The sequence below is a fragment of the Amia ocellicauda genome, chromosome 4, assembly GCF_036373705.1.
Source record: "Amia ocellicauda isolate fAmiCal2 chromosome 4, fAmiCal2.hap1, whole genome shotgun sequence".
In the NCBI taxonomy this organism is placed as follows: Eukaryota; Metazoa; Chordata; class Actinopteri; order Amiiformes; family Amiidae; genus Amia; species Amia ocellicauda.
In genome coordinates, this window is record NC_089853.1 from 7,847,307 (window position 1) to 7,866,661 (window position 19,355).

Sequence of the window (19,355 nt, forward strand, 5' to 3'; positions counted from 1 at the left end):
CGTCAGGCACCCAGGTTAGTTTTGGGGGGACAGCCCATGGGGTTCACCTTACACTTGATGTACTGTCCAGACCTCCTTGCCCTGACCCCTGACCCCCTGACCCCCTGACCCCATACAACCATGACTTACCACTGCAATCTCCCTTCTTGGTCTTCCAATCCTGTGTAGTGTTTTTTTTGTTTTGTTTAGCATGTTGGTTTGTTTTCCGTCTTTTCTAAGCAGGAAGTGAAGTCACACATGTCTGGTTAACCCCGCCCCCTCCCTGTTAGGACTGCCAACAGACTCAAGCACACACACACACACACACACACACACACAGACCGAAACACAGACAGAATGACAGACTTGGTTTCTGTCGTGTGGATGTTGTTCTCGTGTATTGGGGAAGGTCACTGTGGGTGCTGAGAGGATCCTGAGTGCAGTTTTGTTTAAGCCATTGAAAATCAATCAATCAATCAATCTTTATTGAATTTGCTGCAGAGCACTTTACACACTCAATGTATAAATGAAATAAGGAGTATGTACAGTACAGTACAATAGTACACATGAAGTACAGTACAGTGTTGATTAATTGCATTACAGTTACAGTACAGTTGTCCAATAGCTGCAGTCGAACCCAGGCCTGTCCCTCTCCCCCACACACTGGCCCTTGTCAGAAGATACGCAGCTTACTGGAGTCACAGACACGCCCCTGGCCCTTTTCCCAGGGGAGGAGTTGGCCAGGAAGCGGCCCTGGTCTCGCTCTGACCGGCCCTGGTGGACTGAGGCCCAGCCGGCCAGCTCCTTCTTGGGCCATGAGACAGGCTGGACTGGACCGCCTGAGAGCTTGAGAGAGCGAGAGGCAGGTGATATCGGCTGGCCCCTGGCCCGTGAGCGCATGCCGTGTGGTGAGAATAGCACTCCCGTCCCACTGCTTCATCTGGGTTTTCCATTTAATTTGATCTGGCTGCTGTTTTCATTTATTTTTGATGGATGTTATTGTTATTTATGTAGTTGGTGAGTTATTTTATTTATTTATTTAGCAGTGTGGTTTGGTAATAAAGTGCCTCCCCCCTGTCCTGTGCCCAAGCGCCGTGCTGCACTCAAGGCCCGTGTCGGGCTATTCCTGCCTATTTATACGGCAGTCTCCTGCTGCAGCCCTTACACACACACACACATACACATACACACACACACACACATTCTCTCAGTCACACAGTGTAGCACAGACAGACTGGACATACAGCAGCGCACCAGCACTGCAGAGAAGCATCTTTTCAACTGAGAAATACAAATGTTCAATAATTCAGACATCCTTTTCACAGAGACTGTGCCAGCTTGCTTTTGTTAGTACTTATGTAATCAGGTCATATTTCTGTAGATATATATATATATATATAGATAGATAGATAGATAGATAGATAGATAGATAGATAGATAGATAGATACTCGTACAGACAGACAGACAGATAGATAGATAAATAGATAGATAGAGAAAGACTAAGTAATATTGAACCGTTAGCTAGACAGATCAATAGACAGATTCGATGAAATAATATTTACTGTAAATCCGTTAGACCAATGGGATTGGATAAGGAGAATTAGTATAGCAGCCAGAGTACATCTCTTCCTCTTTCTCTCCCTCTCTCACCCTTCCCTTCCTCTCTCTTGCCCTTCCCTCTGTCTCTCTCAAGCTCTCCCGTTCAGACTCAGCAAGTTTATTGGAACTCATTGCATTTGTGGTTTTTGGTGGGAAGTCCTGACTCACCCCACAGAGACACCGCAGACCCCCCCAGAGAGACACATCTCTCCTCCTGAGATAGAAAGAAAGGAGAGTGGGAGGGAGGAAGAGGAAGATACACAGTCATGCATTTTAGAGGAGGAGGATCCCTCTCTCTCTCTCTCTCTCTCTCTCTCTCCTCGCCAAGCCAGAGACATTGATACATGGCAATTTAATACCATTAAGGTAATGTGGAGATAATTTACGATAACATTTATGAAAGGGGAACCATTAGGAGATCGGTGCGCGGGCGGCAGGCGGTTCTGTGAGTGATGACTGGACTGGACGCTCCCTGGGGGCACCTGGGCCTTTAACCCTTGGTGACCCAGCAGTCACTCAATGCCACCCTGCTTCTAGCTAACCCTGCCACCCTTGGCACAGGCCACAGGTTTTGTTTTTGCAGTTGTGCTACAGTGGCTTCCTAGGGGCCTCGACAGGCCTTCACTGCGCTATGCCACACTGGACCCTGGCACGCCCTGGTGCACCATGGTCTCCATTGACTGTGGCACAGCAGGGTATTCTCAGGACGCAGTACCGTACAGCACAGTGCAGCTGTATATACCATGTACTGTAACACTGAGTGAAAAGTGCACCTGGCCGGACCTTTGGGGAATGGACCAGGAGGATGGGCACAGTGTGGTTCATCTCGGGGGGCTTAGATCACATCACCCAGAGTTGCCGCAGTGCCGCCTGGTGCTCCAGTCCCGGCTCGGTGAACTGCAGTGCGCTGCTGCTCTGGTCCGTCCGCAGTGCAGGCGGTGTGTTGTTGTGTGCGCTGTGTACACATTGACCGATATCACATCACTAAACTGTAACTACACCACATGAACATCAGTGGTCACCCTCCATAATGTGCAGGGTGTGTGCAGAGTGGTCCCCCATCTTCCTTCTCCTCCTTTCTCTCTGTCTGTCTTTTGTGAAGATGCGATGTCTTATTCATGTCGCTCGCCTGTCTCACTCAGGATCCGGGCTTGTTCCCATGGCAACGGTGTCCGAGCGACGGTGCGGCAGGATTCTGGTTCTAGAAGCAGCCTCTCTCTGATCCTCAGTGAGGGGGGAGAGGGAGAGAAGGAGGGAGGGAGGGAGAGAAGGAAGGGAAGGGATGGGGTATATATTCCTCTTTCCTGATGTCCAAAACAAAATAGGGGAATAGGAAGAAGAAGGGGGAAAAACTGTTTTTCAATTAAAAATAAATATTAAAACACATTGATAAATGTATCCCCAACCACAAAAATAGAGGCTGAATTGTCCTTATAAAATGCCCTGTTTGTTCAGCGTGTCCCTCCTCCCTCGTGTGGCCTCTGTCATCCACAGCCACAGGAACCAACGCCACTTTGAAAAAAAAAAATACTGCAAATTGCTTTTTAATTACAGAAGTCTTCCTGTCGCCCAGACTGCGGCTGTGTCTCTTCGTCTTTCTCTTAATTGGCACTAGTTGTGCTGCGGGGCTGAGGGGAGTCTGTCAGTCAGCCAGTCAGTGTATCAATCAGTCAGTCAGTGTGTCAGTCAGACAGTTGGTGTATCAGTGTGTCAGTCAGTCGGTCAGTGTGTCAGTCGGTCAGGCAGTGCATCAGCCTGTCAGTAGGTTTAAACTACACAGCTGCACAGTTTGTTCCAGACCCCTGGTCGGCCCTCCCTCTGGTACTCAACTCTCTTCACAAAGAAGGGCCCAGGTCTCACAGCTGGGTTGCCATGAAACTGTGGGATAAGAAATCCCATCGCACTGACACACGATGATGAGAAATCCCAGCCCTGACAACTGTGCTGAGGAAGATATGGAGCATCTACTGTGATGGTGCAAAACACACCTTGGCCCTGTCTGTGCTTAGAGGAGAGAGGAGAGAGGAGAGAGGAGAGAGGAGGGGACAGGACAGGACAGGAGAGGGGAGAGAGGAGGGAGGAAAGGAAAGGAGGCAGGGAGTGGACCAAGGCCAGTCTTTGTGCATCCCTCTCTGAGCACAGCTGCAGGCTCCTCCTTCTGGCCAGAGCGCATCATCCTTTCTGAAGAAAAGAGGGGAAAAGTAGACACCCCAGGGAGATGGAGTCATTGCATAACACTAATTGCTGTCTGCAAGGAACCCTCCCTCCTCCCATCTCCTGCCTCCCCACATTCTTTGCTCTTCAGGACGAACCATAGGAGGGTTTAAATTTAGGCCCGGGACATGAGCACCGTGTCTCGGTGGAGCCGCCGTTCTTAAACAAGGACTTCTGTTTTTTTTTTATTTTTATAGCAGACCAAAAATAGCCGGACACAAGTAGAACGCCTCCACTGGGATGCCATTACAGGTGGTCGCAGGATGGCTGTCTCCTTCTCACTGCCCTTCCCGTGTGGCGAGAGTGTGTCAGCACGGACACAGGAGCAAGGGGAGAGAGGGAAGATGAAAGAGGATTGTAGAAAGAGATAGGAAATAGGAGTGAGAGGAGAGGAAGGAAGGAAGAGGAGAGAGAGAAGAGAGGAGAGGTAACACTTTAATCCAAATTGGCAATTGTGAGGTGCTCTATGGTCAGCACACCTTGGAACCATTGTCCCAGGTGTGTCACAGTATTCCCACAGTGCGTAGGGTGAAGTCTGGCTGAACTCTGCGGGAAACCACTGCTACACAAACCACAGTCCGGCCATGTTAAAGTGCCAGAAGAACCCACAGATAGCAAAGTGACGAGGGAAACTTCCACTTCCGGTGCTTACCAGATGCATGGAGCGCTTCTGAGCACGTGCAGTACGACACAGGCAGACAACACATGGCCCCACACACAGGAACCGAAACCTGTTTGTTTGTTTATTTACTTATTTGCTTGTATGAAAAGCCGATTTGGTGCTCTCTCACTCTCTCTCACACACACGCACACACACAGACAAACAAACGCATATGCACGCATGCACAGACACACACAGTCAGTCTCAGCTCAGTCTGCTTGCCCTTGTCCCTGTCTCACAGCCCTCATCTGCTGTCTCTACAGCTCTCTCCACCTGTTGTATTGATGGCATTCCTTATACCTGGAGGCAGTCGGTCTATCTCTCTCCCTCTCTCTCTCTCTTACTCAAGCTCAAACATACACACACATGTGTATAATATTCTGGGGGGAGTCACGTGTCCATTACATGGCAACAGCACAGTAGTGATGTATTTATTACACAGTAATAACTTGGTGAGGTGCAGGATCAGCGTGGGCCACAGGGTGGGGCCTCAGTCCTCTCTCAGTCTCACAGCAGGTCAAGATCAAATGTCCATCACTGTCTCTCAGCCCTGGTCCGAGGCCCCACTGGTCTGCTGATGTGGTTTGTCCCTTCATTAATGACTAAATTGATCCCGTAACTGTCCTAATAGCTGAGCCCAGCTAGGCAGTGCGTCCCCAGGACCAGGACAGAGAGACCCTCCTTCGCTCAATTTGAAGGGCGATCTACGCAAAGAAGAGCGGATATCGAGAGCGCCGCCCGAGTACCTGGCGATGTCTATATGATCCTTATCGGGAACGGTGGAATAATTTAATAATGCCTTTTTATAAGCTCCGTTCATTTCATTAAGCCTGCCTTTACTGGTGTGTTTCTTATTTATGTTTTTATTTTACCTTTTAATTCATTTATATTTATGAGCGCACTCGTGAGAACAACACTGCCGCTCAGCGAGATTAGATAAAACGATGAAATGTTTATTGTCTGATCAATGAAAATGGCCCAAACTGCATTTGAGTGAGCGAGTGAGAGACAGAGAGAGAGATGGGGGGAGGCGGTGGAGGAGATAGCGATGGAATAGCTGGTGTTATTAAGTTATTCAGAAGGCTGTGACTCACTCTCAGCACCCCCTCCCTCCCTCTCTCTCTCTCTCTCTCTCTCTCTCTCTGTCTCTCTCCCCCTCCCCCTCTCTCTCTTCCTAGCTGTTTCTCTGTTAATGTGTGACCCACATGGCTGCATCTCGATGTGCTGCTGTGGGAAACATATCAAAAAATATATACACACATACATTAATAAAGACAGCCGTGTGGGGCACGTGAGGCGGAGGGCGGCCGCAGTGTGACGCAGTCGTTGTCGGCGGCTGTGTTCAGAAGTCATGGCAGTACAGGTGGCATTGCAACTTTGCTCTGAGGCGGTACAGCTGGACTCCAGTGTCTGGGTTCTCACTGTATTCATTTCATCATTTCTGCAGAGTAAGACAAAGACACAGTACTGACATGAAACCACAACTCTCTCTCTCTCTCTCTCTCTCTCTCTCTGCCTTCCCCACCCCTCTCTCTCCCCCCTCTCCCTTCCCTACCCCGCTCTCTCTTTCTCTCTCTCCTGCTTTCCCTCCCCTCCCTCTGTCTCTTTCTCTCCCTCCCTCTCTCTTTCTCTCCCCCCTCTCTGTGTTGTCTCTCCTCTCCTCCTCCTGGCACCCTGGTCTTGCAGGAGATGCCAGAGCTAATGAAATGCAAAGCCCTCTGAGCTGCATGCCGCGCCAATGCCAGGAAACATAGATTAAGCTCTTGCGCAGAAACAGTGCCGCAGGACTGACTAACATCTGACCGAGTTGTGTTTCTTGGGAATTACTTAGTTGTTTAATTAATTAATTAATTACTGTTTGAGAGAAGAGGGAGGGAGGGAGTGTTGAGGGGCCGTGGCTGTTGGCATTGTCCAGTGGGGACAGAGGAATCTGAACATAAAGTTGTACTCTTCTTCGGTCACTTGCTCTGCACTACTTCTTCATATCTAATTCAGTTTTCCCTGGCAGAAACCTCTGGATCCCCTCACTACTCACTATCGCCTGACTGAGACACAGACTGACTGACTGACACACAGACTGATTGACTGAAGTGTTGTCCAAGGCCTCAATCTATCTTGCTATATAAAATAGTTGTAAATTAATTCTCTCTCTCTTTCTTTTCTTTCCCCATCTGTGGGAAATCCAAGAGCCTGTGTGGCTGGAGTGGGATTTTGGTTTTCACCTCCTCTATTCTAAGAGCAATAAGGAGTAAAAATCTGACCCAGCTGCCGGGACTCTGGATTTCAAATGGAGTCTTTTTTTATTTTTATCTGTCGTGGGAAAGTGGCAGCTTCGTTTCTCTCCTTTTTTCTATTCCAATCAGGCTCATCAATTCATCCTTTTCTCAACCTCTGTCCTTTCTGAGGGTTGTGGTTCGGAAGCGTGTGTTGGGGGGGGGGGGTGTCTGTCTTCTTCCAGTCTTGTTGGATGGGAGGGAGGGAGGGGGGACAATAAAGACCCGACTATGTTGCCTCTGCAGCTCTGGGTCTGGGTGTGGGTCCTGGGTTCGGGCGGGGAGAGGTCAATGAATTGAAAGCTCTCGGAGAAATAGGTGTGTGTGTCTGGGGAAAAGGGGAAAAAAGGGAGGGAGGGGGAGGGCGAGGCTGGGTCTGAGGGTTATCTCAAGTGCGATTGGATGAATGTGCACTTCTCGTGTCCCGTCAGTCCTGAAAATGCAAAACTCGCCCCCCCGCCCTTTCTCCCTCTCTCTCTTCCCCCCCGATCCCCCCCAAAAAGAATTAAAACAGACAACTGCACGATCGCCACACCTCCACTTCTCCAGCAGCTTCAGCTCAACCTGCAGTCGCCGCCATCTCCTCCTATTCCTCCTCCTCCCCCTCTAGCGATGAAAAGAAAAATGAAAAATATAGAAACGTAACTAATAACGAAGGAGAAGAAAAATATGATCAGTGGTGATATCAGTTCTGCACGTGGAGTGTCTGTTTTTAGTGTGTCACTTGTGCTTATATGTTTGAAGATCCCAAAGTGAACGGGGAGGCCGCAAAAGCTGCGCTGGCCAATGAAGACTGCCCTCACATAGACCAGGCCATGTCCCCCGAGGACGGCCAGATCTTTAGCCCCAGTGACAGAAGCGAACAGCCCTGCTTCCTGTTAACGGCCGGTGAGCTGCCCAGCCACACAGCAGGGGGAAAAGTAAGAAAGGGTATGTAAACCAAACAGCAACGAAACGTACAGACAAAAAAGACAAGTAGGACAAGTCCGAATAAAGACAAAAAGAACAAAAACAGATAACCCCAGACAGACAGCAGACAGACAGACAGAGAGACAGAGCTACTGCATATATCTATATATCTGTATATATATATATATATATATATATATATATGTATGTGTGTGTGTGCGTGTGCGTGTGCGTGTGTGTGTGTGTGTGATCAACAACAAAGCCCGACATACCGAGAGCCGTGCGCAGATTTACAAAACGAAAAACCTAAAACAACAAAAAAGGATTAAAGGAAACAATAAACAAGATCCATTCCCCCGCCCTGCCCTTCCAGTGCCCCCGCCCCCTCGCTTCTTTGTGGAAGACTGTCAAAGCCCCCCATTCTGCCTCTCACCCCCCCTCCTGCCCTGCCCCATGCCCTTTCTCTCCCCCTCTCTCTCTCTTCTCTTTCTGCACACGCTCAGTGTAAGAGTGCGCCCCTCGGAGCAGCGCTGAGGTTCGAGTGCCGACACACAGGGCCACCCCCCCACTAAGCTGCCTCCAGCGCCACCAAGACTCGTCTGTTATCTGTGCTCCCTCTCTTACCTGTGGAGTGAAGAGGGTCTGATGCATGCGGACCCCGTCCCCCCGTCTCTCTTCCTCCTCTCCCTCTCTCAGCACCGAGATGAGAAATAAGCACATCAACGATCCACACACGGTTCTACTGCATTTTTACATTTATTTTTATTTTTGGATTCTTCTTTCTGATTTTTGTGTTTGTGTTGTTTTCTCTTTGGTTCAGTATGGAGACAGTTCGGCAGAAAGAGAGAGAATAGTCACAGCTGGTCGTCTCCTTTTTTCATAGGAGGAATGTTTCTTTCTTGATTTTTTTCTGTTCATATTTCCTGGGGCTGAATAACAACAACAAAAATAATTGAGGCCTTTTAACTTTGGCAAGCCCATCCCCTTGGCCTTTCCCTCTCTCCCTCTCTCCTCCCTCTCCCCTCCCTCACTCCTCCCTCTCTCCTCCCCTGCCTGCCTGCCCCCCCACCCCTACACACCAATGATCTTTCAGCCTGATAACAGACTTTTGTTTTTGATTGATTTCTCTGGTACAGCTTGGTTCTTTTTTGTTGCGTTCGGTTTTCTTAAAGCAGTCTTACAGACAGAAGGAGCGAGAGCCGGCCGGTCTGACCTCCCTAATCGCCCCTCTTTCTTTTTCTTCGTTGTCTGTTTGTTTTTCCCTTTCTTTTCCCTGTTTGTTCGTATCTCCCTTCATCCCTTCTCTATTATGATTTCATTTTGCTGTCGTTGCTGTTGTTGTTGCTGTTTTTTTCCCCGTTATTTGATTATTCTTTTGATTATTATGATTTATTTATATTTTACTTTACCTCTTTGTTTTTATTTTGTATTATCTATTATTTTCTTTCCACCCCAAAGCCTGTACCACTTCTACTACTCTGGGGAGCCCCAGCCGTGACTCTCCGTCCACCCCCTCGCTGCAGCTGACCGCCCAGTTCTATCCCCTCCTGCAGCTAGGATGGACTCGATGCAGGGAAGACGTGTGTGACAGAGTAACACAGTGAGGCCGTTAGACTACGACTCTGGCTCAGGGACCCCCAGACCCCCGTCCCCAAACCTGCACCACACCCCACCTGACACCTCCCACTCAGCCTGGGGACCGGCCAGTGTTTTCCTCTGCCCTCAGAGCCAGGGCAGGAAGGAGCTAGAGGGGTTTTGGGGAGGTGGGGTGGGCTTTAGATGGATGTTTATTTGGGGGAGGGGGTAAGACTGGTATTTGTGGTTCAGGAGCAAGGAGAGCTGAAGACAGAGCGGAGACGTAGGGTGCAGTGGCCAAACGGAGACACAGAGCGCAGGGGCAGAGCGGAGGGAGACACGGAGCCCCATTGCACAGCAGAGACACGGAGCGCAGGGGGCAGAGCAGCGATGCAGAAGAGTGTAAAAGCGCGCAGAATGGTGTCCAGCTGTGTAAAACTGCACATAGGAGTGCAGAACAGTGTCGAATTGTGCAGAGAAGCGTGACAGTGTGTCCGTCCGTCGCAGAGTCAACAACCCAGTCATTCCCCCAATGTGCCTCTAGGCCTGAGAATGAAATATATAAATACAATTACCTATAATTGAGGATAATACTAACACAATAATGTTTCTGTGTTACATGTAATCGCACCTGGAATCCAGCACAGCAGCACAACTGGGTCACACTGTGGCCATCACACTGCCTGGGCTACGCAGTGCTCTCCACCTCATCAGACCCGGTGCGGATCAAACTTAATTAAAGGTTGTCAATTAACCAATTAAGAAGAAAATTAAGAGACTCTTCTGGCCCTTGAGGATGGGAGCGTGCGAAATCTCTCTGCCCCTCCAGCTCTACGCCACAAAGGAATGACTGAACAGATGAGCGGCAACTGTAGACAAAATACGAGCAAACTGAGCAACCAAACAACTATCAAACAAACAAACAAACAAAAATCAAAAGTGTTTTGCTATTGACAATTGGGCCCAGACCAAATCAAAACTATGACCTAACCACGAATCACAAATTACAAACATTGCGTCTTGATTTATAAGCAGTAAATAGCGGCTTCTAACCATAAATGAAGGCTCAGTAGGAGGCAGGCTTGTGCTTGTGCAGTTCGTGGGGTCAGTCAATGTCTTGCTTTGGTCTATAAATGGAATTCCCAGTTTGTGATTCCGTGGTAAGCTCTTACACACGCACAGCACAGAGCACACAGTACAGAGATACAAGGAGGCACAGAAATGTGTTTTGTTTGTATGTTTGTTTGTTTCTTTGTTTGTTTATTATTGCCTCGTTTTTGCCAGCTGTAGACCTGTCACTCAGCCAAGGCGGGGGGGTGTGGGGGTGACAAAAGTTCAACACTTGCCCTTTGACCTTCTGAACCACAATGCCAAGTCTTACTCTCATGAGTGGAACCCCCCCACCCCCCCACTTGGACAAAGACAAACCAGAGGGAGCGTGTCGATTCTTATGCAAATTATATACATATATATATAAATACACACATACAAATATATAAACATTTGGAGGCAGTCTGGCATCCAAACAGACATTCAGAAGAGATTAAGCTCCCATATCAGTGCCCCCTAGAGTCTGGACAAGGAAGAGCAAAGGAGGATAATATGCCCTCCTCCCAGAGAGAGCTAGAATCGATCAGTTCAGGTGTGTCACCATAGTGCACACTGACAGGCAAACATTACAACCAAGACAATTAGATTTTACATGATAATGTTCTCATACACACACACACACACACACAGGCAGTCTGCAGCTCTGCTCGTACTGAGCATGCTCTTTAACTGGATACCTAATCTCCAGCCTGCAGCCCCGCTGCCCTGCAACCCGCCTCCAGCCCTACATGCCCTGCCCCCCCCCCCAACACACGCACACACACACACACACCCCTCACACAGAGAGAAGGTGGGGGGGGTTGCAGCATCTTGCCCTGTTACCCACAAAGCATTTCTCTGATCGCCAAGTGAAAGGTCAAGTTCAGGGGTTCAGCTGTCTTGCGACGCCACATGACTTGGACAGACAACACCTCCACTTGTCACTGCTGTGTGAGAGCCACTACACAGCGCAGGCACGACGCACAGACACAGGCCTCTCTCAGCGTGTAGACACTAGACACACACACTTATATATTCATTTTCAAATGTTAACAGCAAAACAGAAACACATTATTGTCAGCATGTTGTTTGGCCCTGCTGCATAGTTGGAAAGGTACACAATTTCAGAGTGTTAGGATTAAACTCAACCACAGTGCTGTGCATATCTATGTGTGTGTACATGTGTATACGTGTGTGTGTGTGTGTGTGTGTGTGAGCGTGTTATATGTTTGTGTATATTTGCCTATTTGTTTGTCTCGACTGACAATATGAAGTTGTTAACCTGTATTTCTGTCCCCCTTTGTTGTTTGGCATGTTTACAGAACTTTTTGTTTGTGTGTTTTCCTTCTTAAATGCTGCATGCGGTGTTCCAATAAGGGGTGGTATCACTATGGAGTCCCAGGCATGGTGGTGGCAGAAGAGTCCCTCTGTCCATCAGTCAGTCAGTGTGCCCAGCACTCCCAGTGACAGATGGACAGACAGACAGCTTCCCCCTCAGAGCACCATTGGGCGAAATTCCACCACCGTCATGAAACATTTTAAATATATCTCAGACACTTATTGAAAATAACAGGGTCCCCGGGCTGTACGCAGTCTGCAGGGTCCCTGGGAGATACACTGTCTGCAGGGTCCCTGGGAGATACACTGTCTGCAGGGTCCCAGGGTGGTACACTGTCCTTCCAACACACCCTGTTTGCTGCACAGTGTAAACCTCTGGACAGTCCAGGACCATGACCCAGGACACAGTCCCTCCAATCACCCTGAGACCCCCCCCCCCGCCTCCAGTGTGATATCACCCTGAGCATGCTGATGAACCCTTAACGCAAAAAAAGCAAAAAGAATCTGCATGGGATAGAAAAAATAATACAATTAAGTAAAACAAACCAAAAAAAAGACATTGAATTGCGGTTGTGTGTGTTGTTGGCTGCGGAGCTGGCAGTCCATTTTGTATTGTGACCCTGTGATGCCTTGGCTCCCATGGCCTGGCACTTCTTTATCCAGATCAAGGCTATGGACAATCTCCGTGGGGTGTATTTTAAATATATTTTGGTCTGTACTTCATATATGTATCTTAGATTTTGAAAATATATTGTAGAAATAAACCACATATTTTCAATCCATATAACACAGATATATGGATTACAGACAAAACCATATTTAGAATACATCCCATACATTTTAAAGATACAAACATTTTTTTTTTTTGGCACAGGACAAGTATAAGGAATAATACATTTCTACCTGATATTAAAGAATATATTTGTATATTGGGGGGGTCTGCTCATCCATCTCCTGCATTGTCTAGCATGGAGCACAGGATCAACAACATACAATGGTCTCCAGACAGCTTGATATTGTCCAACTGCCCTCTTTCTCTCTATCTCTCTCTCTCTCTCTCTCTCTCTCTCTCTCTCTCTCCGCTGTGGTGTTGTTCTTGTTCTCCGTCTCTGCCTTTTCTGAAATTTTTTAATTTAAATTTTGTATTTTTTGTCTCTCTCTCTCTCTTGTTCTCCTATCCCGTTTTTCTCTTATCTTATTTATGTTCGTTTGTGTTAAACGTTTTGTCTTCCTCCCATTCAATAGAATACATTTTTATAACACACAGTACCCAAACTCAGGTCAGAGACAAGTAGCATTATTTTTTATTTTTTATTGATTAGTTTCCTTATTCATTTTCATATTAATTCCATATTAGCATGAAGAACTGCACAGGTCCCCCCCTCAAGCAACACTGCCAGCGTCTCCAGACAGCAGCTCAGACAGGCAGGTGCAACAGCTGAACCAAGAGCCAGAATTTAGTGTCGGCCTGGCAGTCAGTTTATATAGAAACCCCCTGAGAGGCCAGAGACACTGCTGTATCGCTGTCCACACCAACACGCACAGGGCCCGCTGTGCAGACTCCCCCACCACCCCATATCACTGAGCCTGAGCGACAGACAGACAGATAGTGGTTCTGTTCTACAGAAAGAAGAAGTGGCCTGTCCATTCACCTGACCTTCTGTCTGTCTGTCTGTCTGTTATTTGCACACCTACAGACAAACAGACAAACCCTAACAGTTGAAGGCCCTGTGGAAACATTATTATTATTATTATTATTATTATTATTATTATTATTATTATTATTATTATTATTTAATCACTTTTTTAATTAAGGAAACGTAATTTAATAAAATTGTTTTCAAAATATAAATTTTAATAATAATAATAGATTTTAAAGATCTGGGAGATAAAGAGTGGATTTCCCTTTCAACCCCACCCCCACCTCTACCCCCACCTTTTACTCCTTTTCCCCATCCCTCCCTCCCTCCCTCTTTTACAATCCTCTCTGTGGATACACTGGCCAGCACAGTCCTGCACACCTCCAGACCCTAAGAAAGAGAAAGAAAGGAGGATGATGCGAGTTGTTTTCTCTCTTGATCTCTCTCAAACTATTTGTGTCTGAATTTTTTTATTTTTACTATACTATTTTTTTTTATTATTCCTCTTGGCAAATCTTTTTTTCCTCTTTTTTTTTTTTAATCCTAGCGGTCTGGCCAACCTGCCTGTTCTCTCTCTCTCTCTCTCTCTCTCTCTCTCTCTCTCTCTCTCTCTCTCTCTCTCTATCTGTTTACATCAGTATTTTTGTGATTTTTTCTCCGTGCTGCTGTTACGCATCAGAGCGCGACGCTCACACTGAGCTCAGAGCATGGATGAGCGAGGCTGAGGGACAGAGGGGCTGCCTGTTTGAGTTTGCATGCACTTCTTGATGGTGAATCCTAAATGTAACTTCCTCACTCTCTCTCTCTCTCTCTCTCTCTCTCTCCCCCCTCCTCCCCCTGTCCACCTGTTTATCTAATTTTCTTTTTTTTCTTCAATTTGTTTGCTATTCTTCTTCTTTTTTAATGAAAGATAATTATTTTGAAAAAAATCATATTTGAGACACCATCTTGTCATGTTTTTGGGATGTTATGAATTCTATTTTCTATTAACAACCACCACAAAAAAATCAGATAAAAGCCGACTGTGTGTGTACATGTATTTGGCCACTAGATGATTCTGAGGAACTCACTGTATTCTCTACCACAGATGCCTGTAAAGAGGAGAATGTCCTTTTTAAGTATATGCAAGGAGAGCCCCTGAAAGTCACCTGACCAGGAGTGATTTAATCTTTAAGATGGACAATGCTGAGTATCCTTTCAACGGTCAGTCTGTGTGATCTGGAGAAAGAAGGGAATGGAAGGGAGGGCTGGGGAGGGGTGGGGAGAGAGAGAGAGAGAGAGAGAGCGAGCGAGAGAGAGAGAGAGGGAGGGGGGAGACAATATCTTGTGGTTTGACAGGGAAGACATCAAGCAGTGGACAAGGCGTGTTCACGTGTTTTTAAACACAGAAATGGAAAATCTAATTCTGAAAGATGAAGACAAAAAAACCCACCTACTACAGAGTGTGCGTGTGCGTGTGAGTGCGTGGTTCGGCATAGGAGTGGGGGGATCCCCTGTGTGCCTCTCCTCGGAAGTGACTCCAACATGGACTTTTGTGTGAGAGGACCCAGTTTTACAGTTAACCTGAAACTTCACTGCCCCCCCCACCCCCCTGCCCTTTGACTTGGGACTCAGTGGAAGAAGACATCAAGGCCAGGTCAATGACTCCCCCAAAAACTACAAACGAATAATAACAATAATAATATAATAATAATTAATATAATACTAATAATAATTATACTGTCATCAGCAAAATAAACTGTAGATGACTCTTATCTGTTCATTAAGCATGACTTGCATGGTGTATTATTTTAAAAAAAATGTTATTGTTATGAATAACTTTAAGGAAAAAAAAACAGCAAAAAAAAATATATTTTCTTTTAAAATCTCCTGACTTTTACATACATTTGATGTAGCCAACATGTAAGCCGTTATACATATATAGTGTATAAAAATATGTACATTTTTATTTCCTTTTTGCAACCTATTGCTTTGTCTTTCTCTCTCTCTCTCTCTCTCTCTCTCTCTTTCTTTTGTATTTAAAGATACAAAGTAATGAGTTTTAACAATATGTGCAATCAGGCATCACTGGTCATATTGACTATGGCAGCCTCCATCACGCTTAATACATGTGTGAAGAAAAAGAGTAATATAGCAAGTTTTATCTGTGTAGTTAAAAAAAAGCAAATTAATTTAGACTGTTTCTGTTGGCATGCTTGTGACCCTGGATCTGATAAAAAATATACCAGCTGGGCTAACTTTAATATATTTTTATTTTATTTTTTTCCCTCTGTTTTATGCTGTAACTTATTGGTGTATAGAGACCATGTGAAGACCCTACTTACAGTAAGATGTTGTTCATATAATTTATTAAGTATGAACTTTTAACAGTGTTATTTTTAAAAGAAAATCAAAAGTAACAAAAATATTATATATATATAGATATATATATAGATATGGATATATATATGTATATATATGTATATATTCGAACAAAAAGTAACTTGGGAGACTTAGTTGCACAGAGGGAGAGAAGGAGAGTGGCTCCCATTCGTTCTTCTCCATCTCTGACTGAGGGGATCTTTAAGAGCATTGTATGCAATTTAGTTCTACTGGAGACACTGGTGCATGCAACATTGTTATGCAAAATAAATACATAAGTAAATAAATGACTACATAAAGAAAAATAATCTAGCATGAAATAAATTTTGTATGAAACCTGTGTTGGAGTCTTGTTTCTATTCGATTTTAGGTTTAACAAGGAATTAGTTTGAGAGAAAAATAGTAATAATATGAACAAATCCTTTACCCCTAATGCACTGCTTCTCTTTGACCTTGCAGCGCAGAAACAAAACAGACAAGAAAAAAAAAACGCATTTGAAAACAATGAAATTTTATATATATATATATATATATATATATATATATATATATATATATATATATACATATACCACTATGTATATATGTATGATTGTGGAAGGAAGGAAGGAACGCTGCAGATCAAAGAGAAGCTCTTTGTGCGAGTGACTGAGCGCGGCGCGGCGCCAGGCCCCAGAGCAGCGATGGCATGGTGGCGAGCAGGGTGGCATGGCCGAGTACAGACAGACGCATGGTTCACACGTACCGCTGAGCAAGCCATGAATAAAATACAAATAAATAAAACCAGTGAGCCACAGAAAAGACAAGATTTATTTATTTTATTTTATTGTTGTTCTTGTATGTGCAACCGAGCAATGTGCATCAAAACCGCATGAGTCCGGACATGGTAAACACTCACCTTTACCATGGCGATCGTTTGGGTCATCATTGGATGGGTTTTTGTTTTCTTCCTGAACTTGTCACTGACATCACTCCCCGCGCATTGTTGTCCCCCCCCACTGCCCCTCCATCACTGTGCTGGCTTGTGAATAACGATGTCGTTGTTGTTGTTTTTCTCTGTGTGTTTTTAGAGGACCAGGGACAGGGCCCCACCAGGGAGTCTGCAGAGTCAGTATGTGTTATAACAACCCCATGTCACCGCGCATTACCCCATGTATACACAACGGCACCCCCATCACACCCCTCCTGTGCTCGCCCAGTACCCAGTGACAGAAACCAATATATATGTATATCCAGAAACAAAATCTAATCAAATAACCTGTACATATAACTATAATCATACATCTATCAACATATATATCTAAAAACACACACACACACACATACACGTGTTGACGCTGCGTGGTGGTGATTGTGCCAAGCGAATCCGAGAGCCAAGACGGCGACCAGAAGATGGCTCCTGCCTCTCTAAGGGCCTCGAAGGCTGAACGTTGCTCTCTGACCGACCAGAGGTGTCGTGCATCGGTTTCCTCTCCCCACCAGCTGGTGTCCGATCGCAGTAAAGATTGAGACGGGGGGTAAATCTTAGACTTCAGCTGATAAAAAGATCAGAGCTGGAGTTCTGGGGCTGCACAGCCGACAGGCACCACAACACTGGTCTGGTTTGATCTCAGACAGTCCAGGGAAACGGGACGGGCAGCCGGCCATGGAGCGTGGCGCTGTGTCCCCCTCGGGCCCGACCACCACAGCAGCACACAGACTGGACCACCCCGGTGAGCCACTGCCCTTCTGTTCTTCACTGACCGGGGAGACTCCCGGTACAACCGCCGGCACACTCAGACGGCCACCCCCAGGACTGAGCACAGCGAGCACGCCCATCCGTAGGGCTCTCGACCCGCTCTCGCTCTCTCTCAATGGATTTACGAACTGTTGTCCAGCACACAAATGCAGAGGCGTTCTGTGTATTTTCTTTGTTTGGTTTTGATTCATCTACTCTTTATTTATCCATGTATGTATGTATGGATCTATTTATTTATATGTAATCATCCACATCTCATTGTACCATCCTGTTGAGCCCTGACGGGTCGTGACCAGAGTGCTACTGCAGGACCCCAGTCAGAAGCAGCGGCAGGCAGACAGAGTAGCGCAGGGAGTGACAGACTGCACCGTGCTTTTACTTTACTCACACATCTCTGTCTCTGTCAATGTGTTCATGTGTGTTGAGAGCTGGGCTGCACTGCCACAGTGCAGTGCTGCACAGACGATCAAATGACAAGAAATAAATATTGATAAAACCATCTTCTTCCTCTTCATCATCATCATCGTTATACTGCAGAAATAAAATAAAAAGCCTTTCAAAAACACAAAATAAAAAGTGTGCTTCATTATATCGCAGAGATCAGAGACACCAGGGTATCTAACCATGAGACAAACACACTAGGGGGGCAGAGATTTTGGTTTATTTTTGGTTTATTATCATTTTCAGTCACTCACTTTTTGGTTTATTTAAAAAAAAAAAAACATTTTTTTTTCCTTTCACTAACTGCGCTCTGTGATCTGCGCTGCATCGTTTCCATGGAAACCAGCTGTGGGGTGGAAGACATTAAAATATGAATAGAAAACACACGCACACACACTCACGCACACACACTCACACTCACACACGCACAGACACACACTCACACATGCACACATACACACGCACACACACGCACATGCACACATACGCACACACGCACGCACAGACACACACGCACACATACACAGACGCATGCACACACACACACGCACACATACATGCACACACATGTACACACACACGCACACACATACGTGCACATGCACATACACAAACACACACTCACTAACACATCTACTCTGTGTTTCTCTACTGGTCTTAAGACTTAATGGACTTGCTTTCTTCATTGTCTTTCTCTTTGTCCATTGAAAACAATTCATACAGCACAGGTCAGGCAGGGCACAGCAGTCAGAGGGGAGGAAAGTGTCCAAACGAGAGGAGGCCATTCGCCCCATCCTGCTCGTTTGGTGTCCATTAATAACTAAGTGATCGAGGATCCTATCCAGTCTGTTTTTGAATGTTCCCAAATTGTCACTTCAGCCACATCGCTGGGGAGTTTGTTCAGATTGTGACGCCTCTCTGTGTGAAGACGTGTCTCCTGTTTTCTGTCTTGAATGCCTTGAAGCCCAATTTCCATTTGTGTCCCCGGGTGCGTGTGTCCCTGCTGATCTGGAAAAGCTCCTCTGGTTTGATGTGGTCGATGCGTTTCATGATTTTGAAGACTTGGATCAAGTCCCCACGTAGTCTCCTCTGTTCCAGGGTGAAAAGGTTCAGGTCCTCAGTCTCTCAGTAGGACATTCCCTTCAGACCTGGAATAAGTCTGGTTGCTCTCCTCTGAACTGCCTCTAGAGCAGCGATATCTTTCTTGAAGTGTGGAGCCCAGAACTGTACACAGTATTCAGATGAGGAATACACACACACACATACTATAACCAAACAGGACACACACTTACTCACACACACACACACACACACACTACACAAACACCATTCTGAGCTGTACGCCCTGGCTGTGCTACAGTAATGGTGTTACTTAGTGTCTTATTAAGCCGGTCTCTGGTGTGTGTGTTCCAAGAATAGGGCTCTCCTGTGTGAGAGCCAGTGTCAGTCGGGGCTGTCAGGCCGTGATGGTGATGAGAGGAGACTGCGGCTCCCCAGGAGAGTGGCCACCAGGGTGCCTGGGAGGACACTTGGTCAC

At 46.3% G+C, this 19,355-nt stretch overlaps 1 protein-coding gene across 1 annotated transcript in view; it reads left to right on the forward strand.

Annotated features, from left to right (window-relative positions):
• Window positions 1–7,785, forward strand: part of LOC136747707 (potassium voltage-gated channel subfamily C member 1) — a 33,578-nt gene extending 25,793 nt beyond the window's left edge. The window contains exon 3 of the mRNA XM_066700821.1: window positions 7,472–7,785. Coding sequence (XP_066556918.1) covers window positions 7,472–7,665 — 194 coding nt within the window. The 3' untranslated portion in view covers window positions 7,666–7,785. The remainder of the gene's footprint in view (window positions 1–7,471) is intronic.
• Window positions 7,786–19,355: the final 11,570 nt, after the last annotated feature.